Raw genomic sequence first — 26,978 nt, forward strand, 5'->3', positions numbered from 1 at the left:
TCTTTCCTATACTGGGAAGAAATGTGCTTTTATGTAAAAATGAAATCATGTTTCTTACTGTCGAGAAAAAGGGGAAAATCTAATTTTGACAACTTTAACTAGGAGAAAAATGCCTGTGACTGAGTAATTTGATCTCTTTTACAACATTTGTTACAATATGATGTGCATCTGGAAAGAACACTCAGTACTTCACCACCAGATTGTTCAAAGGGGGAATGTTATGTGGCTAACTTACTGCAAGGTTTCATTCTCATACCTGAACTTTATTGTCAGGTGTAGGTAGTGGCAATGAAGGTGGACGAGGCAAAGCTGGAGCTAAACTATTCCAGGATTTCCAGATGTTGAGCAGAATCTGGACTCACCCCTGGTGTTTGCAGCTGGACTATATTAGCAAAGAAAATAAGGTAAATTAGATGGATCAAAATACTCTTTATTGAGAAATTTTTCAAACAAGCTGTGCTAAATGCTAGGTAAAATTTCATCAAATTAATGGAAACCTTTGTTGCTGTGGGGTAATCATGCTGCTGGTTTTGTCATATTTTTAGTTTCTGGATATGTTGTCACTCTTAAAACATTTTGAAAGGCCATGCTGTTGTAGAATGAAGAATAAGCAGATGGCTAGAGGTTTAAAAGAGCTTCTGGATGAGCATAATTAATAAAATTTCTGTTTTTTTCTCTTTTGAGGGCTATTTTGATGAAGACAGTCTGGATGACTTCATAGCTTCAGATTCTGATGAAACTTCAATGAGTTTAAGCTCTGATGATTATGCAAAGTAATTGAGCTTTTATTTGTTGTTTGTTGTTGGATTTCTTTCCCTAATAGAACTTAAGTGATTTCTATAAAGTAAATGTTTTATATATATATGTGTGTATATATACATACACATATATATATATATATCCGTTAGAATATATCCTCTAGCAATATGATCTTAAAAAATAATAATAGGATGTACGATGTTATCTTCATAGGAAAAAAAAATCCAAGGGGAAAAAAGTGAAGAAAGAGTGTAGCTCCAGTGGGAGTGGCAGTGATAATGATGTAGAAGTCATAAAAGTTTGGAATTCAAGATCTCGTGGAGGTGGAGAAGGAAATGCAGAAGAACTTGTAAACAATCCTCCGTCGGTTACAAAATCAGATGAAGGTGAGTATAGTATACAAGTAAATCAAATATGATGCAGCTTGAAATTTGGAAAATGTGTTTTGAGAGTGCTGCTGTCAAGAGTTCTGCTTTGTTGCAAAATGACAAATTTCTTAAATCCGTGAAGTGCTTCTGTGCTCGCAGCTCCTGCTGTTCCTAATAATCTCCTACAGGATAAATAAAGGGCATCGATTTAAAAGTGAGGGGTCTTGTGACAGAGAAGCTGAACAGATATATTTTTTTTTAAGTCGTCAGTACAAAATGGAGTAAGGTTAACAGATAACTAGGATGCTTTTCATCTTTAGTTTAGTATGTTGGTGAAAGATGAATGGAATGATTAATAGATATGTATGCCCTTTTTTGTTGCACCTGGAATTTGAAATAAATAACTAAGCAAGCAGGTATAATGCAGAGGCATAAGAAACCTTTTTAAAGACTTGGTATTCAAGCTATGTATATCTATACATTTCATTTTCTTTTATTTTTCCTTCAATAATCTGCTTCTAAAATTGTATCTAATATCATAAAGCTATTTTTTCTGGCACTATCATTTTTCATGTGTTTAACAGATGTATCAATGCCTAATCACCTTTCCTAAATAAGTGTTTTTTTGGGGAGAGAATTTATTTTTTATCCCCTATTCCTACAGCAAAGATATCAAAAATGTGTGAGGGGGAGAGAATGAGTGTGTGTGCATAAAATCTGTATGCATACAGATTAAGTGTATTAAATTCATTACTAGCATTATAGGAAGCATGAGTTTCTGTCTGTGGAGCAGTGAAATTTTTACATCTCTCTCATGCAACCTTGTTCAGTTTAATGTTTCTAAACAGACATTTGATGCTGTACCAGATGAGGTCTGGGGGCAAACTTGGTATTTCATTTCAGCTGTTGAAGGCCTTTCTGCAAAGCGTAGGGGGGAGGATAGAAATAGGAAAACCTTATGCACACTCCCTATGTCACGTCAGACTAAATCTCTTAACTTGTTCATTGTTCGGTCTGGTATTGAAAAATATGTTCCTTAAAAGCTTGTGTAAAAGAGGGCTCGACTGTGAATTTTGTCAAGATCGGTTCTATCTTGCACCTGAAATTTCTTGGTGTGTCACAATTGATTTGCTGTGCATAGTCTTCAAATGTAAGCGTTTTGAATTATTCATGAGATAGAACAGTTTTCTCCTATGTAAGTAAATATTTCAGTAAGATACGAGTTTTTATGTGAAAAAAAAACATAGCATTCATAAATCTAATCAATTTTTATCGCTCTAATGCAAAGAAGGTTAAACTGCAATGTCATAAAAAGGAATTAAGTAATGCAAATAAAGATAATTCATGGTTCTTGTCTGCCATTCTGGTTCTGATTACAGTGCTGAATATAAGCTTTTTCTGGTTGAATTCAGCTCTGTCTCAGAGTAGACATAATGCAGATATCATTAAGGATCAGCATGGTTGGTGTCTGACACTCTCAAGTGGTGATTTAAACCCAGAAGTACTTGGTTTTGCTAGTTATTTTGGTGCAGTTTTCAGTGAGAAACTGTATTTTATAGTTCTAGTATTTTTATATTTCTAGGAGTCAAATTAACAACAATTAAAAAAAAAAGTTAATTTAATTTCTAAGATGGTGACATGTTAAAAATGGGATTGTTTCCATGTATGTGTTCTGCAGCTGTTGTTATTGTAGTGGTGTGTTAGCAGATGAGCAGGCAAGAAACTTTCCTAAAGAACTTCGCAAAAAGGCAGAATATGCCTTTTTTCTTCAATTCTTCTTTTTTCTTCAATTGTAAATTAATAAAAAGGGTGGAAAAAGTTACTGTTTTTCCCCTGTATATACTAATGTTGTCTTCTAAATTAGATTAGGAAAAAGATTCTAAATCTGAGCATAACGAAAGAGGAGATGGTTTATATTTTGTCTTGAAAACCAATATTATGTAGCATTAGAAAGCTTTCTTCTGAGAGTTCATCTTGATAGACGACCTAGGTGTAACCCAAAAGACCATTCTCTTTCTATGAATTTCATTCAGGTTCAAAATCACTTTGTGAAAAGCTTCTTTTTAATTGCTGGAACATGAATGAGTTTTCAAAGATGCCTATTTGTTGGAAACAAAGCTGTTGATAAATACTCACGGGGAAAAGCTGCAGATAGTAGAACTATTTGTCTAAATGTTCTGCAACATAAAGGCATTTCAAAGCATTTAAATGGACACAATGCCTTTATCTCTGAATTTTTGTTTGTGTTTTTTATAGGTAAAGCTACATCATCTTCAAATCCTGGTAGCCCAGCTCCAGACTGGTACAAAGATTTTGTCACTGATGCAGATGCTGAAGTGTTGGAACATTCTGGGAAAATGGTGCTTCTCTTTGAAATTCTTCGAATGGCAGAGGAGCTTGGGGACAAAGTGTAAGTCAGTTTTTGAAACATTTAGCAATCTAACAAATACATCAATCTGTTAGTGTTCTTCATTCAGTCTTTATAATGCTGTAGCTCAGGTTTTTGAAGCAAATGTGTGTGCTCTTTTTATTGGAGTTTTCCTATACACATACACCACCAAAGCCCCTTGCTGTATCTAGGTGGGTTTTATCAGAGGTTCAAAGGTTTCAAAGGTTTTATCAGAGTGAACAGGGGAGAAAAGTAAAGCAGTACAATATTTAAAATAACCTCAGAGGTTAATATTGTGGTTTTGTGTTTCCATTTTCAGCCTAGTGTTTAGCCAATCCCTAATATCACTGGATTTGATAGAAGATTTTCTGGAGCTGGCCAACAGGGAGAAAACTGACAAAGATAAGGCTCCCATTTATAAAGGTGAGTGTCAGGTTGGACAGTTACAAAGCTAAGAACTCTCTTACAAGTCTCTATTTGGTCCAAAGGGAATGGAGTTAAAATAATTGTTTGCATGAGAAGCATTGTGTGCTCTCTGCCATTCCCGAAGCTGGCAGGACTTCTGTTCTACTCTGCAGGAGGTCTGTGCTATCCCATTACGGACTCTTGCTTCTGATTTTATTCTGTATCATCTGTGCTTAATGTAGCCTAAGCAGATTAAATGTTCATCATCCAAAATTGAGAGAAGGCATTTTATTAAATTCTGTACAGAAGTGATGTTGTATGCTCATGCATGGCGAATTCTGATGCTTCCTACTGGGAGAGAGATAATGAAGGAAAATTACGCTATTTTAAAGTGGTGTGTCTTGATGTTGAATGCAAAATGTGAATTTGGGCTTTATGTATACTGCAGCAGATTGTTTTATGGACTCTGTAAAGAGAGCAGTGTATTGAATTAATTATTATCCTAGTGATGCTTGAGTGGCAAGGAATTTCTCACCAGCCAGACATGTCATCTGTTCAGGATGTTTCTTTTGTTTCCTCCCAGAGCTCTTGATGATGCAGTTAATTTTTATGTGAAGTTTCAGTGCTCAGTGTGTGTGGATTGAAGAATTTCTTTGAATCTGTCATTCCTTTCAAATATCTTATTTCTAAGTATAAACATGTTGAACAGTTGCGTAAGAGAAAAGTGGCTTAGTGCTATCAACATGGTAGTTAGATGAAGATCTCCAGTATCTTTCTGATTTATTGTTCCCACGTGCTGCTTTCCTTAGCTTCTGAGTATTTATCTCCAAATATTATAAGCTGTCTTTTTTTTCAAGTTTCTGCCTTTAGTCTGAGATAATTTTAAGGTCTTTTTTTCTGGTTTTAATAGTTCTTTCAGTAAGCAATTAGACTGTATTTTATATATGTGTGTATGTTTATATATATATATTCCAGGCACAACTCAAAAATCTGTTTCTCATAATTAAGCAGTGTTGTCTCCTAAAAATGCTATTTTCTTTATAATTGATGGCACAGTAGGGTTCATTTTGTGGATATGTACCTTGGTAGTCAAGAAAACGAAACGCTACTTTTGAATTCAGGAGAGAAGAATCTTCTATATATTTTTTTCTCATCTGGCAAGGAATAGCCATAGGTCACAGTATATTTAGGCTCCAACAGCTGTTCTAAATTCAGTTCCAAAATGATTAGACCTTGACTTCTGAAATCTCCTTACAGTATTTACTTATGGATGCTATTTGTATGGAAGAGACCGTTGTTTATGTTAATTAAAAATACAAAATTATGGAGATCAAAACCAGTAGTATAATACTTGAGGATTAGATGTAGTTACTTTTTAAAAGTAACCTTATCTCCGAGTTAAGACATCTCAATACAAATGTGGATATAGAAATAGAATTGGTGAGAAATCAGAGGAACCATCCAAAAAAGCTAAGGTCTTCGCAAATACTTCATCTAAATTTTAACCTTGAAACATAGCTTGATTATAACTTCACATCTTGAAATTCTGCTCTTTATAAAGCTGCTTTAAGGAGTTTCATTTAATAACAGTTGTTAATTTTTACAAGATTAAACTCTTAAGAAGAAAAGGATAGTGATAGGCGTTGGATGCTTTTGTCAAGTTAAAATGCTATTGACATTTAGTCTACTTTTTGAATCGTTTTAGACAGAGTTGGTTTAAGGTTGTAGAACATTATTCTTACAAATGCAGTTGGCATTATATTCTCTCATGGTACGTTTTATATTTTATTATGCAATCCTCGCTATATAATCTGAAGGCATGCCTGTGAAAAGCCCCTGAATTCTCCATAAATGTCTTCTATCCTGGATTTTCTGTCTTGAATAACCTGTAGTCTTCTCCCACTGTTCTAAATTGTCAGAGCAGCATATCTTATGTTCCATGTTTGCTTTTGTGCTATTTTGAGTTGTTTATATCCAGCATTATCAGTCTGGTTACTTATATAATAGGTGTTTTAATAATTTGACTCTTAACATTTTTAGGTGAAGGAAAATGGTTCAGAAACATTGATTACTATCGCTTAGACGGCTCAACTACAGCTCAGTCAAGAAAGAAATGGGCTGAAGAATTTAATGATGAAACTAATGTGAGGTGAGATCTCTTGTGTGTTTGATTTGACGTGTTTGATTTTCTCTGTCTCTTTTGTTCCATGTTTCTTTGTTTCTTGTATTAGTTTATTGACCTCTTAACATTGTGTAAATAAAGCATCACAATGCTAGCAAGTACAGAACTGCTTCATATAGTAGTTCTAAGCAAGTTAGTGTTGTTTGTCCCCACTCTTCAGTGTGCATATTTTATTTCGATGCTTGTGGCTCAATTGCATATTGCTATTTGAGGCTGGAGTTTCTTTGTCTGCTGAGACGAGCCGTGTCTTTTGTTCTATCCTTGCAGTTCAGTTTGTTTTTTAATTTCAACGGAAATGGTTCTTCCATGTTAGAGAAGGAACAAAGAATAAATAGGCTTGGGATTTCTATCCCTTTTGCCTTTGGAATGCTCTAGCTGTTTCCCTGCGTTGGGTCAGAGAGGTTTGGCAGGTTATCTAGCAATGCTGCTACAACGGGCAGATGCTGTTTGGTAGCAAAGATGGCTTTTAATCTGGCATGGGGGTACTTCACTAGTCTAAGTCAGTTCAAACATGAAGATGAAAAGTGATAGAATATGCTTCTAGTATTGTAAATATGCCTTCTGCACCATTTATAAGTCTGCTAGATGCAGTTTATAAAAGTGTAATACCTACATTTTGGTACTGTTCTGATTGTTTTCCAAACATTATTCTAGTACCACAACAGTAAATAGATCGTTTTGTAGTAGAAGGAAAAAGCATTTCTGTATAAACAGACATTCCAGTAATTCTAATAATACTCTAACCATGCCAGTCTTTCAGTTGACATTGTTTCAATATATAAAAATACATATTTAATTTATTTCCAAAATAGTAAAAAATTGCAACTTTTCTCTGTTCCAGAGGCCGCTTGTTTATTATCTCTACTAAAGCAGGCTCCCTTGGAATTAATCTTGTGGCTGCTAATAGAGTAATCATCTTTGATGCTTCTTGGAACCCATCGTATGATATCCAGAGTATTTTCAGGGTTTACCGCTTTGGGCAGAACAAACCTGTGTTTGTGTACAGGTTTTTGGCTCAGGTAGGTTTCTGTGTGATTTTTTTTGTGTGTGTGATATTCTGGTTGTGCAGTCAAATTTGTAAACTGCAACTATTTGGACTTCTGCTGAGGTCTGTAGTGGTCCACGCTGATCCAGTCATCTTCCAGTCTTAATCTGATAGCAGTATTTGTCCCAAAATCACTGAAAAAACTCTTGAAGGAAATGGTTGTAAAATAAATAAATACACTGCAAAATAATAATTAAAAACAAAACAAAACAAAAAAAAACAACACTGAAATGATTTGCTGTTAAGCCCACTTCATCTGGCACTTTGTATTTCACAAATCCTGGAATTCTAGCAGGGATTCACATGTTCAGACTTGGAATAGTGTTTACTGCTTTCATTTGTACATTACGAAAAATTCTGAATTGTGTAGACCACATAGAGGATGGCTGTCATTTGTCAGTAGCCTTGCTGAATGTGGCTGACTTCTACAGACCCCTTAAAACTGGTCTCTGGATCCATGAAAATCCAAATGGAATGAAGATGCTGGTAGCTAAAGATATTTTTTTTTCCATAAAAAGGCATGCAATCGTGATTTGAAAACCTGTATCACAGCCTAAAGATCTGTAATGATGGTCACCGATCTATCGTCTTTATAAGTAATAATGCCATTGCTTCTGACAGGTAGTGTCTTGCTTCATCTCTTAGTTCTGAGGCTTTCACAGGATGAACTGAAGACTTTTTTTTCCCCAGTAACAGTAATTAACTCATGATCAAATCATTATTCACTCGCCAACTTAAATAGATCACTTTTTGTAACATGCTACTGTCAGACATGGATTTTTTTTCTTCAGGCTTCAGTCTGTTTTTCTCTACATGCACTTTTGAACTGTTGGTCTCCTTTTTAAGTTGCAGTGTTTAGAAGAAGCTGTGCTGTTCTCATACTTTTCGTAGTTGTCATCTTTTTTTTTGATATGTAATTTTCCTTTTTTCATCAAAGATCTGGTTTGTTTGTACCCAGCCATGATGAATTAGACTTGACTGCTTCCCTTGCCCTGTCTTTTCCACCCCAGTGACTTGGTATCTGTTTTCCTTTTTAATGGGCTGCCCAAAGCAGCAAAATGTACAAAAAAGGTACATGCTGTGGAAATCAATATTTTTGTCATAATAATACTTTGGGAAATAGAGCAAAACCTGATTGCTTCAGGCCACTACTGATAACACACGTTTCTTACACTTAGTCAACAGCTAGATGACATCTGTTGCTTACACAATGCACGCTACTTTTTATTCATTTCCAGGAGGATTTTGTTCTTTTTTTTTTTCCTGTAAGGAAACAGTGAAGTATTTTCAGTTTACTTCATTGTTTTCAGGTTACTTTGTGGATAAGGAGCAAAGAAAAAAGGGAAATAGAGCACTGTTTTGTTGTTCTTGCTCTTCTGTATCTGTTAGTTATTTCCTATGTAACAGAAGGTCGGTGTTTGTATAAAAGTGAATAACTGTGTTTTCTAGGGAACAATGGAAGATAAGATCTATGATCGACAGGTAACAAAGCAGTCGCTGTCTTTCCGGGTTGTTGACCAACAGCAAGTTGAACGTCATTTCACTATGAATGAGCTCACAGAGCTGTATACTTTTGAGCCAGATTTGCTGGATGACCCTAATTCAGAAAAGAAAAAGAAGAGAGATACACCGATGCTGCCTAAAGTAAGTTGATGCAGATCACTGGGAATTATATTCTATTAAAAACAAAGAAGTCTTTTGAAGGATGTGGGGTATTCAGTCTTGCAAGAAGTGCTGTATTTTCACATCAGTATTTTTTACTTTGAAATGCGGTAGATTGCAGATAACACAATAAAATGTGTGATCACTATCGTGGTTGCTCTAATGCCCTTCAATCTATTTGACGCTATAAGAAAAAGATCTTCAGTTAAAAGACAGTTTTTAAATTAGAACAAACAGAACCTGGAAGCCAAGATGAATGCGTAAGTGGGTGCTGGTGACACCTAGCATTACCTCAGTTAGTGATAACAAAACTATCAGGAGACGCTGTGGTTCGGGGTCTGTTTTTTTTTATCTCCCTAGGTAAGGCTGTGAGTCAAATTAATCCATGATCTCTTTTGCCAAACCTTTTTGTGTTTGTTTTTGGTTTTGTTTTTTAGTTCTTTGTCTCTTCTTGTAGGGACCATTAATAGAAATACAGTAGAGATAGGGAAAGAGATATTTATTGTTTAAGTGAAGAAAAATTGGACAAGCTAAGAGTTTTCATGTGTTTTTAGTGTTGTCCGTACTAGCAGAGACCAGTGACATTTTTGTTCCTTTTGCAGACAGTCATTTACTGTACATGGTGAGAGCGCTGACTTTCTGTGCTCTGGGGTAATATGAAGGAGTGACTCTTACAATCACAGTAGTTTGTTTTCACTGCCTTAATCTATTTGTAGTGGCTGCGACACGCAGTAGTGGTTCATTGTCGCTACTTAGTAATGTCTCAGTATCCTGTGCACTTCTTGGGGAACCAAAAAATTTATGAACTTAATTTGGAAGTATAAACTGTAACTCTTTTTCCTGCCTGACTGTGAAGTTCAGGGGAAAGAATGATCAGATTGTTTATTTTACTTTCTTTTTCCAAGTCAGTTTATATTTAAGGTTAGTCTAAGGTTTGTACTTGATCTATTTTATATTCTTTGTGTTAGGTGTTGTTCACATACCCTGAGGTAATGTGGCCTGCCAAAGGCTAATCGATGTATAACTTGTGCAGTTGTCTTTAGCTTACCAGGTGAAGAGCTAGTAAATAGTAACAAGTAAACTTAAGGCTCGCAGCTAATGACCTGATTACATCTCTGAGCTGTTATCTTTAGGTCATTGCACACTGGGTGTGGAGAAGGAGGTTTCCTAGTTTCTACATCTATTAATTTTCAAGGAAAAGTGGTATGCTTTTCATTCAAAACTGTCTGTAGACCACTGTAGTATAATAAATGGTGGTTAAGCATCCCATTGGCATTCTTAATATTTAGGCCTTTCTCTGAAATGGAGTTTATTCGACCACCTACAGTGTCCATGCAGCTGTCAGGGGGATTTAGGAAGCAGTAGCCCTATAAAGCGTTAGTCGCTGTTACACATGCATTTAAAACCCTTGAAAACAATCTTTTAATGACTGTATCGAAGCTCTTTTTCTTACGATGTTTCACAGTGTAAGCAGTAAATTGTAGATAACAGATTCAATTTTTAATATTTTGTAAATTTACAAATTCATTTTTTTACCTCCTAAAACGCGTTCCTTTAGTTTAATTAATAGTACGTACTTAATTCCATTTAGCCATCAACATGTGGTTCATATAAGTGAAGTTGAATACAAAGCTTTAACCACGGCCCTGGCTAGAAGTAAAGCAGATCTGTGTATAGGAACTCTGCCTGGCTCTTTCCCATAGCTTTAGCAAATGGTATTGAACAGGATTATTACTACTATTATTGAGATGTGCATCTTTGGGCACACTTCTCATCTGTTTTGTTTTCATTTGATGGTTGAAAGGGCTCTAAGTCATCAGGTAGATTCATCTTATTTTAGCAGTTTCTGTATGTATTTGCTGGAAGCAGGGTTTTGTATTCCTGATTCTGATTCCACAGAAAGTGGAAGGCTGGCAGCTAGCCCCTAAATAATCTTCTCCCTTTCTTTGTGTTCCTGAATCAGGCTTGGGTCTGCGATAGTGAGGAAGAATCCTGCGGGATGCTGAGCTCCCTCAGCTCCTGCAGAATTGGGGAACTGGGAGGTGAGGTGTGAAGGTGCCATAGGAAGGAACGTGACTTCTGCTAGCTGGGAGCAGTGCTGCCTGTAGCATGCGTGGTAGCCAGTGCTTTCACGTGTCTTTGGGCTGCTTGTGGAGAAATGATGTTGAATTGTTAGTTGGGAAAGATGTGTCTCAGGAGAGTTAATGACATCGCTAGCTGTCATTGCACAAAGTATTACTTGTGGTTTGGGATTGGAGCAGGCAGTCTGAGGCCAGGAGTGCAATCTGTCCTGCAAGGGCATCATATACGCACGAGCAGCAACTTTGTCTAATTAATGATTCCTGGATAGTTCATCCAAGAAGAGATGAAATAGGAACATTTAGGATGTCTGGGTGACTAGTGCCAAGGTAGTAAACTGTTGCAAAGTAATTTATGTCACAGAGCTTTTTGTTTGTTTCTTATATTTTTTTTTAATACATTTTTTATATTTGTAAAGACAAAACTCTTTCCCCTTAACTATTTTGATTATCCCAATTTTTATTATTATTATTTTGGCTGCATTTGTGTTCTCAGCTGATCAGGATCTGTTATTTTCATTTTATCCACAGTCAGGTTCTTGCTTTGCACACAGGTGAGCCAGTGCAGCAGTTGCAGTGCTTTGTTCCTTGATTCCTGTGTTCCGTTTAACTGACCGGTGGCTCATACCTTATTTACAGTATCATTTGTTTCACTTTTGTTTCATTTACCTATTTCTTTTGCACTATCTAATTCTCTAGAAATTCTACATAAACGACAAAAAGCAAATACCAGCTGTAGAAAACATCGCAGTGGGTGGTATAAATATCAAAATCATGTAATCTTACTCATCCAGAAAGCTCGCTATTCCGTATTTCAGTGGAATTAGAGCAGAGATGCATGACTTACCTTTATAATAACAATCTTTTTTAAATGATTTGATGAATTTAACGCTGCATTTGTTGCATTTTTTGGAGAGAAAAAAGTGGATTATAAAGACTGATATGCTTTCAGAAGCATGTTATTGTAACAGCCCTTAATTGCACAGCAACTGGAACTTAAGACTTTATTTAAGACGCTTTGTTTGTGGTAAGTTCAGCATGCCCTGCCTGAAAACCCTAGAGAAATAAGTTTTCTTATTCTGGAAAACCCTAGAGAAATAAGTTTTCTGCAGGTTGTCTGCTAAGTCACCTTACTTCTTGACTTGAGTGAAGCCACCTTTTCGAAGGTCAGCAGTCAGGAATCGTGTGCTGAGGAGGAGTGGTTCAGAGCTGAGCACTAGGGTTGCTCTTGGAACCTGCAGATTCGACACGCTTTGCAGCTGCTTTGATGTAAGAAAAAATATTTTTAATCAATTTCTTATGAAAAAATTAGGAGAATTCATTGTGGATTGTTTTAAAAGAAAGAAGTAAAGCCTTTATGTGAGTGAAGAAACGAATGCTACTTGATTTTCAAAATACATCCTTGAGAATTCCTTTATGCAATAATCCAAGGTTCAGTCAAAGAAGGGTTTTCTTAGAAAATGTTGTTAATAGGTGGGGGTGGAGGGGAAGATGCTGAATGTTGCTATTTTATATGAAAAGCCACACGGCAAACGTGGAATATGTAGGTTTTCCTGGAAGCTTATCAAAGTTTCATGTCAAGTTTTAATTTTAGCAGCAGTTTTCCACACATCGCAGTCTGAGCAAGACCTGCAGGTTGCCCGGGAGCACTAAGAGCCAGTGTACGCCCCTCTCGGGGGAAAAGGCGTGCTGCACTACAACAGTAACTTCACAGTGCCATTTCTCTGCCCCTGCCCCTCTCAAAGTCCTGCTACGTCTTGAAGAATGTAAATACTTGGGTTTCAACACAGTATTTTTAGCGTGAATGTTATTCACCTGAATTATTAAATTAGTCTTAAATTCCACTGCTTGAAAACACATTTCATTCATCTGCTGTCCCTGCAGATTTGAAAATGACTGCCTTAGAAGTGCTGTCTGAAGGGCATAACAGGTGTCTTAAGACTGAGTAATCATTGATTCAAATTCATTGTATTCAAGTGTAGAAATAATTAGAACTAATTACTGTATATAGCCCATGAGCTTTATGCAAATGTAGTGACTCATTGCCTAATACAGACGAGAGGCTAAAAAACTTTCTCTAAATTGCTACTCTACAGAAATAGTAAAAGGAGAAGATAGTGTGAAGCGAGAAAGTTCTCCTAGGGGCATTGCGACTGTTTTTTGGGTGCTACATTTCACTTTGCCCTGAATTTAACAATAGATTTGGAGTCCTTTTTAAAATCGGTGCGATTTCTGATGACTAGGCTGGTTTGGTTTTTTAAAAGCAGGTTCTCAGACCCTTAATGTTCAGCTCCCAAAGGATTACCCTGGGCTATCCAGGAGACCTGGCTGGTATCACGTAGCTGCCACCGAAGTTCTTTACCACAGACGCTGATAACTGGGTGCCGTGATCAGTGCGATGTTTCAGAGCAGGGCAGGTGAGGTGGGAGCTGGACAAGGACAAAATAGGCTTGAGGGGCCCTCATGCCCCTCGCAGCTGGCACCGTGGCACCTTGTTCCTTGTCCGTTCTTCCTAGGACATGATTTTTATTGTGTTTTTGTACTAAGGGACAGTTCTGTGAATTCTGGGAAGGCTTTTCATTTCAGAACCCAAAGAATTTGCTGGCTTTTATTTTTCATTTATTTTTATTTTTAACCTTGGTATTGAATTTTAAATTAGTGGAGGAAGAAAAAACACCTTTATGAACTACAGCATAACTTAGATTCCTTTGTGGAAGATTTCCTTCCTAATACATTTACCTCTCCATAGCATTTAATTTCTGTCTAAATGACAAATTAATCCTTTTTAAAAATTAAAAAACTTGAAAATCTCTCTTCAAATTTTTAAGTCATCACCAGGATATCACCTAAAAGCTTATAAACAATAATCATTGTCTTATCAACAAGCTAAACAAATGAAGGGAATGTTCATCTGCTGCATTTTTTCACATATAAGGGGAATTTATTATTTTTCTTCCCTGTGAAATAAATCACACGGCGATACGTTCCATATACCAGTTTTCAAGCTCCATCATATTTGATGCAAAATAAAGTTTAGACAAAGAAAAGCAAACACGCAGTTGGATGTAATTTAAACCACATTTTGAAGACTCTGTTGGCCAAGTGAGCATGGATTATATTCCAGTATTATTTTCAATAGTAGTGTTACCATGGAAATTAATGCATATGCATGGCCTGGAACCCTCCACGCGCTGATGTACAGCTACAGTGTGTTGAGAGTGTTTTTTAATCGTGTTAACTTAATTTTGTAATATCTCCTTGAGTTCTTCACCCCCTTCCTCTAGATGTTTTCTGCACATCCCATTAATGCTTCCTTTTTTTCTCTCCCTCTTGTCCTTCTCTCCCACCACCCCAAAATCCCATTACGTGTTTCTTGTGCCCATGAGTTGTGCAGGTCCTACACAATGCTTTCTCGAAGAGCTGGAGAAGAAAGCATGGGTCAAAATGTAGTAAGACTAGTTGATAACAGAAGGATAAAACAAAGCCTGACTGACGTAGTTCCTTATGTTACTTACATTTACCTTCTGCGTACTACAACTGAGCTTTAAACATGCACAGGAACAACTTTCTGTAGCTGTCATGGCAAAGCCACTGGTCAGGACTCTCAAGTGCAAGGTTCCCGAAGTACAGAGGTCTGGCAGAAGAAGGGCTTGGCATCAATTGGGTCTGTAGGTATTTGTGTAATTCTGCTGCAAAAAGACATCTCGTTCACTGCATTCACCGTGATTCGCTTCAGGAGTGGATCAGAAAGTTCAATGGGACGAGGGCTTTGTGTTATTAATCCTAGGTGGAATGCTGAGGGCTCCTGGAGCTTCTCAGTTAGGCGGGCTTATCAGTGCTGCAGGTGCATTAAAAAAGAAAAAAAAAAAGCATTCAGTCACTCCTTCTGAAATGGTGACTCCTGTGGTACAGGGAGGGGCAGGCTGTAATCGTCTTTGTAGAGAGCCCCCTTGATCCTCTGCAGCGTCACCTGTATTTACTGCAAAGAGGCGTCATCTTTGAACAGCTGCGGAGACAGGAATGTTGAGGCGGTGACAATGGGGAGTGCAAACCCGTTATTAACACGCTGCCTTGAAATCCCAGCTTTTCCCATTCATCTTCTGTTTTTATTTCCCTTCTGAACTGAGATAACGATCTACCAAAATGTGGCATCTGGGGTCCAGTGGAGAGCAGTAGCCACTAGCCAGTTTGGGGAGCAGCCAGCTTCTTTTTGCTTCACCCAGGAGTCATTCGATGTTCTGGTAGTGCTGCCTACTGGAAAACAGCAGGAGGGTTTTTTGGTGTTAATGCAGCTCCCAATTTCAGTATGTCTGCAAACAAAACCTTCACGATAGACTGTAGGTGTAAAGGGCACTGTAAACATTTCCCTTAACCTTAGAAGCAGTTAAACGTAAGGGTGTTGTGAAATACAGAAAGCTAACTTACTGCCTGCTGATCAAATCCTGCTCACAGCAGAGCTTTGAACTTTTTTAGCCCAAATGGATGGGGGACTATTTATCAGTTTGAAGGAAGCAGCCTTTTTAGCAGAGTGCCGACAGGCAGCTGATGAAGCAAAGTACGACTCGGTGCTCTGCAACCAGCAGCGGTGCTCCTTATAGATCACAGATGCGGATTATTGATAGGTCCTCTCAGGTGTCCGGTCCTAGCAAAGGAAAAATCATTTAGCACATTCCTTTCTTTTTAGGTTGTTAAAGTGCATTTATTGTTGGGGAATCTGAGAGCATTCCTGTGGTTCATTAAGAGATCTGACTGTCATCTCTGTAGCAGGTTGTTAATCCATTACCCGCCCTTTGAGGAAAATTCTACTTTTCTACTTTTTTAATTTTGTTTCCCTGAAGTTCTTGGAGCTGCTGTTTGTGAAAATCGGGTCAAAGCAGTAAGGCCTGCACAGAGAGTAAATATAATAGAGCTACCAAGTGACTTCTTATTCTCTCATCCCTTTTTCATTTGAACAGGATACAATTCTGGCAGAATTGCTTCAGATCAATAAAGAGTATATAGTTGGATATCATGAACATGATTCGCTCCTGGACCATAAGGAGGAAGAGGAGCTCACTGAAGAAGAAAGGAAGGCAGCATGGGCAGAATATGAAGCAGAAAAGAAGGTAAAACTATCTGTACCAGTTTGCTGCATATGAAAATAACCTTTCTATATAAAGTACCATTCACCTTTTCCGTTTGTTTTGGGGTAAATTATTTTCTCATAAGCCAAGAAATGGATATGTAGAGTATATATGGATAAATGGATATGTAGAGTATGTAAACTCATGAAAAACGAGGATACCGTGTCTTCTTTACTCTTCTGATGCTTTTATTTTGTGTGTATCTTCTTTATTACTTCCATTTAAAAGTAACTTTTTACTTCTGCACACAGAAATATTCCATTTCATAATTACACTGAACTGGTGTCCTGTTTAATAGCTCGCTTTTACAACTTGAGGAAATCTCTAGTTCCATGAAAGGTGTACTATTGATTTCAGAACTTTTTGCCATGATCTTACAAACATGCATGCATCTGCTAGAAAGGGCTTAAAGTCTTGTTGTTTTTTTTCCCCCTTATTTCCTGTATCTTGTTTATTTCATATTTAAGCAGGTGTTAGCCAGAAAGCTAAATTGGATAGAGAGGTGGGTTCTGTGGGGGTTGGTTTGGTTTTGTTGTCATTTTAAACTGTATTGGTAACTTGGTGTAACTGGAATTTAACATCAAAAAAAATCTGGAAAGGCTAAGTGTGGTATTCAGACCTGATCAGTAATCTGAAACAACAAAACTTGGGAATATAACATGCCACTAACAGTCCTTAATGAACAAATGACAAATGAAATGGAGTATTGGGAAAAGGCTTTGTGAAGGAGAAGAAATAGGAGGATACAAGAAATTTCAGTGAGCATTTATGTGGCTTTCTCCAAGGCAATTTGGGAGAAGAGCTTTATATTCCTTTTAGTAAATTATCCTTTTCAGTTCTTTAGGTTTTTATTACAATCTAGTTAAAATCAGCATTAAGTAATGGGTTTGCAATTAAAAGATGCATCTTAAACAACTTCAGATATAACAATAAACCTTGGCTATTCTTGTCTTAGTAATGACCAAATAATTAAGCTCAACACCCATATTAATTGAAGACTAGAATTGGGGTTCCCCTGTGATTGAGATGCCCTTTTGAACTGGGGTTTGGAAAGGCTCCTTGGTGCAGTGGGATAGCTCAGCCTCCCTGTGCCACGTACGGGCTGACTTGTCCATGCGTGCTGCTTCAAGGATTGTTAGAGAACATGAATTATTCCAGTTGTTCAGACAAGTGCATTTTGTGTTTTCAAGGGCTTGACCATGCGTTTCAACATGCCAACCGGGACCAACATGCTTCCCACAAATTTCAACTCTCAGACCCCGTATATTCCTTTCAATTTGGGTGCTCTGTCAGCAATGAGCAACCAGCAGCTGGAGGTAAGCAGCGACCTGTTGGAGCATCTGTGTTGCTGTAAGCATGCGTGTATTACTCTGTCACGCATAGGTGGTTCGTGTCATTCTTTAATATTCTGATATTTTTGTAACGGTCTCTTATTTTTAATAGCTAACTCCTTTGCTTAGTTACGTATCCGTGAATTGAAGTCTAACTTGTATGCATGTAACCTGCAAGACCTCTATCTGGGTAGTATCTCAGGGTTCAGGGAGATTAACTGCATTCCTTGCCGACGTTAATTACCACATCTAGCTTTGTGCCTCCATCTGCCTTCTGTCTGAGAAGGAGTGGGAGGGAGGAACGTGTGCTCCGCTCCCAGTTACCTCAGGTCTTAGCTGAAGCAGCTGCTGACGTTTCTTCCTAATGTGCCACCCTGTAAACTGCAGTAGTGGAAGGGCATTTGGTTGTCTTATGATGCCTACTAGTGTCTGGTGAGGAGTTTGTGTGAAAGAATTGAAAATCTCTAGCCAAGAATGCAAATCGGGGGACCCATATTGAATACAGCTGTGGAGTAATACCTGTGACATGCCAGTATTATGCTAAAATAGGGCACAGTAGTTTGAGCACAGAACGAGTTGAGGTTTTGACATCATCAAACTCAGTATTGCGGAAAACTTGCCTGAGTAGAAAAGCATCGCTCCTGTGATGGTCTGAAAACCTTTAGGTACAAAAATAGTTGTATTTCTTTATAAATACCGTCTCCTGTGTAGGTTGCCAGTTTTGTATGTGCTGTTCAGTTATTCTGAACTGAAGTTCGGTTGTGTGGAAGTCCGAATCTGTCTTGTTAGTCACAAATTGACTTGTGCAAATGAGGAGAAAAACGTAACTTTTCTAGATACATAAGCCAAAGATGAGGAAAACTTAGAAACAGTTGGCAAAGAAATTTGTTCTTTGCATCTGTGCATTATAGTTAATTTATTGGTGTTTTCTCAGGACCTCATTAATCAAGGAAGAGAGAAAGTTGTGGAAGCAACCAACAATGTAACTGCAGCAAGAATTCAGCCCCTTGAAGACATCATTTCAACAATAGTGAGTAAAAGAGTTCATTATAGGTTTAGACCTGCAGCTGAACATTATCAGGCGAAGAAATGATCATTATACATGTCATTCAGCTAATTAGTTGTTATTAATTAATGTCATTTCCAATGTGTGTTAACTTGTCTCACTGCTGCTTGCAGTAACCCTTTATGGCGTGATGTGATAGAGCCTTACGGGACTAGCACTTCAGATCCACAGCTACTTGCTATGCACTGGAAATCATGGCTTTCTACAAATAAGTACAATAATCATACACAAATATAATACTGCCTACTCCTTGTGCCTGTATATCTATCTTAGGCTGCATTTCTCACTTGTTACCAATAATCTAAAGAACTGATAACTCTTAGTTCCGATTCTGGGCAAGTGTAATTTTGCGTTTTCCAGAAACTGGGCTGTTTTTTTAACTCCTGATGCAACTCGGAGTATAACACAAGACCTCAGTCACCATTATGCTTTTGTCAAAATGACTAATGCCAAGATATTTTTTTTTTCCTTTTCAGTGGAAAGAGAATGTAACACTCACAGAGAGCCAAGTACAGGCCCTGGCCCTAAGCAGGCAGGCAAGCCAGGAGCTTGATGTTAAGCGCCGAGAAGCCATCTATAACGACGTCCTTACTAAACAACAGATGGTAAAATATCTAACAATTATTTGATCAGCTGTCCAAGTTTGAACTGGGATATTGAGTATGAACTTCGCATGTGTATGTTTATAAAATAGAGGTGTATGTTTAGATATGTATAAATACGTACTTGCAGAGTATGAGTTTCCATGGGTCAAGTATTTGCTGGCATTGAGTAGCGGTGTATGTGATGTAACATCAGGAATTGACTTCTGCAGTATGCTGGGTTGGATCGCTCAGCCTCATCGGCAGAGACTGCATGAGATGTTCATTTCAAAAGATACCATATTTTTCTGTTGAAGTCGTTTGCCTGAAGGTCATGAGGCTTAAAGAGAAATCTAACTCCAGTGCTAAGAAAGCAATTTACGAAACACAAATCATAGAAAGTATTGCTAATGGTTTTTAGCTTAGAATTATTTTTACAAAATCTGAAAGCTGCCCAGTTTATGACGAGTGGTAGAGCTTTCTCTTAAGCAAACATTCAGTGATAATCTGCATGCAGGACTTTCAAAGGGATGATAAATGGTACCTGACAAAAAAATGCTGTAATTTATACCTGGGAGTAATTTCACAGCATAGCGCATTTTGCTGTAGGAACTTACCCAAATGTTGCACGCAATACAATAGGCAAGTCATTAAGAGAACTCGGCCCTAAATGGTGTTACTAAATGGTTTCTGCAGTAATCAGCTTGTGAATACCATCACATTAGTGATGGTGATAACAATAGTGCTTTTTCCTTCAGCCATGCTATCCCGAACAAATTGATTTTAACTCTGAACTTGATACTGGCAGCATTGAGATGGGTCGTGCACTTCTAACAGCTCTGCTTTCCCTTCACAGTTAATCGGTTGTGTTCAGAGGATACTTATGAACAGAAGACTACAGCATCAGTACAATCAGCAGCAACAGCAGCAGATGTCGTACCAGCAAGCAGCAATGAGTCATCTCATGATGCCAAAGCCTCCAAATTTAATCATGAATCCTTCCAACTACCAACAGATAGATATGAGAGGAATGTATCAGTCAGTGTCTGGTGGTATGCAACCACCACCTTTACAACGAGCACCACCCCCAATGAGAGGCAAAAATCCAGGGCCTTCCCAAGGGAAATCAATGTGATTTTGCACTAAAAGCCTAAAGGATTGTTAAAATCAGAGAAAGAACTTTTATTTTTTTAGGAATCAATGGCTTAACAGAACTCAACTGTAAAAAAAAAAAAAAAAAAATTAAAAAAAAAGTTTGGTTGGTCCCCTTAAATGCCATGTTCCATGTTAGTGTTTCAGCTTTGTTTAAATAGGACATACGTTTTCCCTTGTTGTCAGTGATGTTGCCTAGAATCTTCTTACATATGTTGAGTACAGGAGATATCAAGTTGTTTTCAGTGAAAACAAGTCCTCCCGTAACAGTAGCATCTCCACAGGTTTCCTGTCTAAACTCCTATGCTTACTTTTAGTAGCTGTGAAGCTGTCATCCAATTTGAGAAGCTTAGGAAGGACTGCAGGTCTGTATGTTTCAGTATACCATATGTGAGTTGTACACAGCTGAGTTCTTGATTAGAGTTGATTCCTCAAATTATGGAATACTTTTCTGCTTACCCATTTCTTGAAATTAGTGGGAATATTGTAACAGAAATCGTTCAGTTTCCTTTTGGCTGAGGTCTGGACTCATACTATCGCATCTATGCTGAACGAAACATAGGAACTGAAAATACTCTTTGAAACAGAATCGAGTGCAATATTCTTAAGTACTACTGCTCTGATACTTTTGAGTCGTGCAGTTACATAGAAACTGTGTCTACAGCCTTAAATAGTGACTCGGGGAAGAAAATTATTCTTCCTTAGTCTTCTGCCATTTTTTATTTTCACTTTTATGTGACGGAAAAACAGCTGGTGATCTGGGAGTAGGAGATGTTTCTCCTTCACCTGAATTCGCTCTACGCGGAGTCCAATGCAAAGCACATTTCTGTTAACTCCTTACTGCTGGTGCTACTGTCTTTGCCCGTTGCCAGCAATGGGAGACAGGCCAAGAATACCTAAATTCCTGGTATTCTGGGGGTTAGGATGCCGATGGTGGGCAGGGTCAAACCCTGTTACATTATCAACCTTAAAATGGCAGAACCATTGCAAATTTAAAATTGATACCAAAAAAGTGCTCTAATAACTTCCTGAGCTACCAGAACAGTGAAGTAACTTTTCCTCCATTAGATAAGAGTTTTGTTTATGCACTCCTCCCCATCCCCTTTCATTTGTGTGACAACATCATTTAGTATGCAAAGAGCTTGATTTTGTTGTTGTTTTTTATGTAGACCAGAGAGAAATTTCTCGTTTTTTATTATATCAATAGCACTCTCTCTACCCACACTTCTTGTGCTTGTGGAGATCTAACTAAACACAAATAGGGCTCTTGAATATAGCTTGGTGGACTCTTCCCTGAAAAAATGCTTATAATCTGGGGCTAAAATAAATGACAGGAGCATTTGAGGCAACGGTGTGTCGAGTATAGGAAAGAGCGAGAGAATTCTCGACAAACAAGCGGATGAAGGCATTTGCTGTAGATATTGCTGGGCTCTTCTGGCTTGCTGACGTGAACTGAAATTGTTTTGGTTTCTGGAACTGTTCTTGCAGGAGTTTGAGATCTTGCCCTGAATGGACAAATGTTTTGTTCTGTTTTGTTTTGTTTGCATCTAAATATGCAAATACTACGTGATATTTCATTTTGTGATAAAAACTTGGTTTGTGATCTGAACAGAGTTTCTTTGATCTGTTGCAAAACCAGCTAACAAATTGCCATCTTGGACTCTTTATTATGAGATTCCACAAATGAACCTCAGTATGTTCTAGTGCTTTGCCAGCTCTACAATTATATTTAATTTGGGGGGAAGGGAGCAAAAAGAGACGTATTCACACTCGAATTAATGAAAATACAAGACTTTGAAACCAACAATCGAAGGCAAATGTACTCTGGGCAACTCTCACTGATGTTCCTACGTGACATGAGTAAGAGAAGTATCTTCTACCAAACCTGGGAATGTTCAATGGAGTTTTACAGTAACTCAAAGACTTAAATGTGGAAGTTTTAGGCAACATTTAAAGGCACATTTTTTTCATTCTGGACAAAACTATGGATAACAGAAGACTAATGCATAAGAAGAAATTGGAGATGAGCATTGAAATAAAACTTGGACCACTTTGCATACATGTTTCTCACTTGACATTTTAGCTGCATAACAATGTGCTTTGAGTATAACATCAAGCTTTAACAAATATTTAAAGACAACGTACATCAATAAGATAATAAAAGGCTCATTTTTATATTTGTTTTAGATGTTTTAACTAGATGAGATGGCTTAAGATGACAAATAAAATTGTTGCTTGTAATACAATTTTGCCTGCTAAATTCTCCACATTTTGTAACCTGTTTATTCCTTTGGATGTAAAGCGTTTTTGCTTAGTATTGTGATATTGTATATGTTTTGTCCCAGTTGTATAGTAATGTTTCAGTCCATCAACCAGCTTTGGCTGCTGAAATCATACAGCTGTGAAGACTTGCCTTTGTTTCTATTAGATGGCTTTTCAGTTCTGTATTAAATATCTTAATTACTATAGAAAAGGTGTCACCTCTTCCTATAAGGCTGTTTTGTAATATATATAAGGACTGGAAATGTGTTTTTAAAGAAAAGAAGCATTCAAGTATGACGATATACTATCTGTGTTTTCACCATTCAAAGTGCTGTTTAGTAGTTGAAACTTAAACTATTTAATATCTCATTTAATAAAGTGACCAAAATACATCAATGTGCCTTGTGCTACATTTGCAGTACAGCATGAACTCCACGGGGACGTGGTGAGAGAAGTTGTCTGGTGAGAGCTGTGAACTTGCACTGCGCTGGAGTTAAGCTCTTCCTTTTTGCCACAGTGAGGTACCCATCACTCAGTTCGGTCATTATTTTTAGGGAGGGTAGCTGTGGGACAGGTTTTCAAATAATAAACTCTTGACAGTGGCTTCTGCAGCCAGTCTCTCTGATAAAAAGGAGTTGCCCAACAGGAATAAATCGTTCAGAGCGAGGTGAAATTCTGCTTGGTCAACTCAGAATGATGTACCTGGGTAGTTCAGCCTCGAAATTGTACTTTTTTTTTTTTTTTTTTTCTTTTTTACTTTTGCAGTTAATAAATCCCTCCTGTTGGGCAAAAAAATAAAAAATAAAAAGCCTTTACTACAACCACAAAAAAAAAAATAAAAATCAAGTGGCAATTACATTTAAAGCTGCCCCTACATTTGTTCCCTGTGCTTAAAGCTTTCTCTTCAGCCGGTGCTGCAGCCACGTCGCTGCCCCACGAGGTGCAGCCGGTCCCGCAGCTGGCTGACAAGGGGCTGATGCTGTGGAAGCTGCTTAACGTGAATATCATCATGGTTCTGAATCAGGTGCTGCCATAAAGGACAGTGTGGGTCAAGTTTTTAAACGTCCTTGGAAATTACTCACAGTGGGAACTGGGAAAAGCTCCCAGCGCGGTCAGCAGGAGGCTCAGGCGGGTGCTGGGGCTGGAGGCTGCTGGAGGTGAGGCCAGCACGGCGCGCCCATGGGTGGTGGTGGCATTTTGAGGCGTCAGGTGCTGAATGCTTTCCTTTTCTGCTTTATTTTTGGTCTGTAGAAGACTCACATTTGATCCTTAAATCCTGAACCAGTCTGAGTGGAGTAAATAAAAGTCATGTTATCAGTTTAAGCAAAGAGAGTTTTGAGTTTGGGTAAATTTTCAGTGTTTATGGAAAAGACAAATGTCCAAAATGCTCCTAGCTGGAGGTGCTTGGAAAAATCAGCGTTGTGGCATTGGCTGCAGTGGGACACAGCGGCTGTGGGTGAGTGCTGAGCTCGGTGCTCCCTGCCCAACCCCCTGCGGGTGTTGCGATAACACCGTGCCCCATCTACGCTGTGGGGTAGCGTAAGGCACCAGCTCCCTGCCCAGCCCTGTCCTCAGGGGGGGCTGAGAGCAAAACCTGGAGGGGGTTTGGGTCTCGAGGGCCTGCAGAACCCCTCCTGCTGCACGTGGTGAGGGGGACACGAGGGGTGTCGAGGGAGTGGCAGTGATGGCAGAAGGGGCACAGGGGAGTTTTGGCAAGGGGTTGAGGCAGAAAATGGGGACGCTGCTGGAGAAGGGCAGGGGGGAGGCAGGAAGGGAGGCTCCCTCCTTCTGTGCTCAGCCTCTTGCAGAGGCTTCCCTGGTGCTGTGCCGGGTGAGGGGCACAGCCGAGCCCTTGAGATGCTGCATGAGAAACAGTAACTGGGGCTTTAAAGCTTCGTCGGGGGATGTGGCTGCTTTTCTAATTGAATTGCACAAAATGTTGTCCCCCGGGATTCTTCTTGGCACCAGCAGGTGCTCTCAGGGTGATCAGCCACACCTGGTTACGTGTGGACACAAATTTTTGGTAACAAATACTTTGGTGTGGTTCAGGAACGAGCTGAGGTGCCTCAGTGGAGTTGGCTTTGCAGATGTTCTCTCAAACCTACCCAGCACAGGTTGGAAACTACTGCCCTGGTGTTTTTTATGATGAGGATTGAACACCTCTAGAGCAGTTACTTGCTTTGAGAGAAAAACAAGTCTTACGTGATACCATGCACAACGTGGTCTGCTGGGTTGACGTCCCTCTCTCTGACTTTTTAGGTTCATTTAAGTTTTCACGTTACCCAGCCCGGTAGCACAGTGCCTGCACGGATCGCGGGCTATCGAGCTGACTTGTGCTGTTTTCTCTCCCCACCTGACTGCAGATGTTTTTTTTATCTCAAAATCAGGACCAGGGCCTGCCTCCCTCCAACAAACCGAGCTCGGTGCCTGCCTTCCTGACCGTGTCTCTCCTGGGTGGCTGCCCCGGGTGCCTGCAGCAGCTGGAGGAGCAGCGCATCGCACCACGCTCTGTGCTTGTCTTGAAAGTCAGAATTATTTTCAGCACAGGTCCCCACCACCTTGTCTTCTGTCCAAACGCTTTTCCAGCAAGGTCGTGGCAAGCCTTTTGTTCACCAAAGTGTGGAGAAATGATTTGCCCGCATCTGCTGGCTAATAACGACCCTGAGCTATCAGGTAACCCAGTTATTACCCTTGGTGTATTGTATGTCCTGTGGCTTAGGGCAAGCGCTCGGTAACCTCCCTTTATTTCCGCGCAGTGCCTTTGTCTTTACGAAGCTTTCTGGATTGAGTTGGAGACAGACTTTGCCCTCCAGACAGCTCCTGTTGCCGAGCCTGTTACGCTTCAGCAAAGCCTCAAGGCTGGGAGTCAGCTCCAAGTGCTGGGATGCAGAAGAGGACATCGCCCTTCGGCTCGGGTCCCCAGGATTGTCTTCTCCTGCCGGCGCTGTCCTGAGGGATGTGTCACCACCAAGAATTTCGGTCCTTCTCCTTTGGGGACATCTCGGCCACAGTCAGCAGCTGACACACCTCTGGCAGCCCAGCGGGGCAGCTCCTGCCCTGGAGGGCACCTTCCTCACCTGTCCACACAGAGTTTATCCACTCGCCTTGGTGTTTTGGGCTCCACTGCGTTCTCCGGAGGAGACACTGGGCAGCCCTGAGCCACCTCCCCTGCCCAGGAGAGCTCCCCATGCCTCCAAGCACGCACTAAAGCTGGGGGCACGACTGCTTTTGCCAGGTTTATGCTGTGATGCCTTGGGTGCTGCTTCAGCCTCATGCTGAGGGCTTTCCTCCATTTCCACACCCTGCTGCAGCCAGACTTGGGAAATTGTCCATCTCTGCTGCCGGGCTCCTTCCTCCTGCTTTATGCAGGTCTTGGTTATTACGTGCCCAGCTCTCTCCAGCTGGAGAGCTGTTAAAAACAATTCCTTTTGTTGCATTTATTGTTGTGTTTTAAGATACGCAGCTTTTCGTGTGTAAAACAGCCCAGGGGGAAGGGGAACAAGTAGGCATCAGGCTCCTATTGAAGGAAAAAAACCTTCAGGTTTTGTTGTTGATAGTTTTTATTGGTTCTTGTTGTGTTTGTTTTTTTTTTTGGTGGTGGTGGTGGTGGTGGTGGTACCAACCCTTAGTGAGTCCTTGGTGCATTTTACTGCTGGTATTGTGTTCTCGAACCCCGAGCCTGCAGAGTTTTCCACTCTCACGCCCTTTGCAGGAGGCGCCTCCGTCTGTGGCAGTCCTTGGGTGCTGCTGCCAGAGGACCGAGCCCGCTGCGTGGCGCCCATGGGCCCGATCAGCTCCCTGTCAGGGTGGTGAAAAACACGTACTGTGCACTGCTGAGATGCGGTTTTGCCCTGCGTTTTGGAGATGAGAAGCGGCATCTTCTGCTTTACAACTGCCTTCACGTGTAAAGGGAAGCAGTATTTGGAGAGAGGGCTGAGCCGGCAGGTGGGATCCCTCGCCCCACTCCTGCAGAGGCTGCTGGGCTCTCTGGGGTGGCCTTGGCAGCAGCGGCGCCCCTGGGGCCCCCTGGATGGCCACAAGCACCCGTGGGACGAGGCTGTGAGAAGGCTGCAGAGCGAAGCTGAAGGTCTGAGAGTTTCCCTTTGCTAAGGTAAAAAAGTACATTTTAGGATGCTTTTCAGGAATGATCGTGCTTCTGACATGGCCGCTGAGGATTAGATGTTTCAGCGATGACTCAGAGGAAAAAGGTAAATAAACGTTTTTTATTTAAAACACAGGATTAAATTCCTCCGTGTCTAGATCATTCAAGGTAAAGCTCCTTTAATCTTTTCACTGCCGTCTGCAGACTGTTGTCTGGGACAGCTGCGGCACCGGCTGGGGCGTTTGGGCAGCAGAGGCTGCAGCAGGGACCTGGGGGGTGGCGGAGAGGAGCGGGGATGGCGCACGAACAAGCTGGTGTGGGTCGCTCCCACTTCAGTGCGATCGCCCTGGGAATTCAAGGATTAAAGCTGAAGGGGCTGAGATCTCCCCTAGCCTGCTTTGTGAAGCGGAGCCTAAGAAACTACACTGTGAAAAACGAAGCTGTGGTAAGGAAAACCCCAACGCAAAGCCACA

At 39.8% G+C, this 26,978-nt stretch overlaps 1 protein-coding gene across 5 annotated transcripts in view; it reads left to right on the forward strand.

Annotated features, from left to right (window-relative positions):
• ATRX (ATRX chromatin remodeler) overlaps positions 1–22,799 on the forward strand; it is an 85,215-nt gene extending 62,416 nt beyond the window's left edge. For all 5 annotated transcript variants that reach the window (XM_084293983.1, XM_084293984.1, XM_084293987.1 and 2 more), the window contains 13 exons: positions 274–404; positions 685–773; positions 973–1,145; positions 3,384–3,537; positions 3,836–3,939; positions 5,962–6,070; positions 6,945–7,122; positions 8,598–8,792; positions 15,844–15,993; positions 17,202–17,327; positions 18,277–18,372; positions 18,885–19,013; positions 19,846–22,799. In XM_084293983.1, coding sequence (XP_084150109.1) covers positions 274–404; positions 685–773; positions 973–1,145; positions 3,384–3,537; positions 3,836–3,939; positions 5,962–6,070; positions 6,945–7,122; positions 8,598–8,792; positions 15,844–15,993; positions 17,202–17,327; positions 18,277–18,372; positions 18,885–19,013; positions 19,846–20,124 — 1,913 coding nt within the window. In that variant the 3' untranslated portion in view covers positions 20,125–22,799. The remainder of the gene's footprint in view (positions 1–273; positions 405–684; positions 774–972; positions 1,146–3,383; positions 3,538–3,835; positions 3,940–5,961; positions 6,071–6,944; positions 7,123–8,597; positions 8,793–15,843; positions 15,994–17,201; positions 17,328–18,276; positions 18,373–18,884; positions 19,014–19,845) is intronic.
• Positions 22,800–26,978: the final 4,179 nt, after the last annotated feature.

The sequence above is a fragment of the Netta rufina genome (genome assembly GCF_964035555.1).
Source record: "Netta rufina genome assembly, chromosome: 12".
NCBI classification, from domain to species: domain Eukaryota; kingdom Metazoa; phylum Chordata; class Aves; order Anseriformes; family Anatidae; genus Netta; species Netta rufina.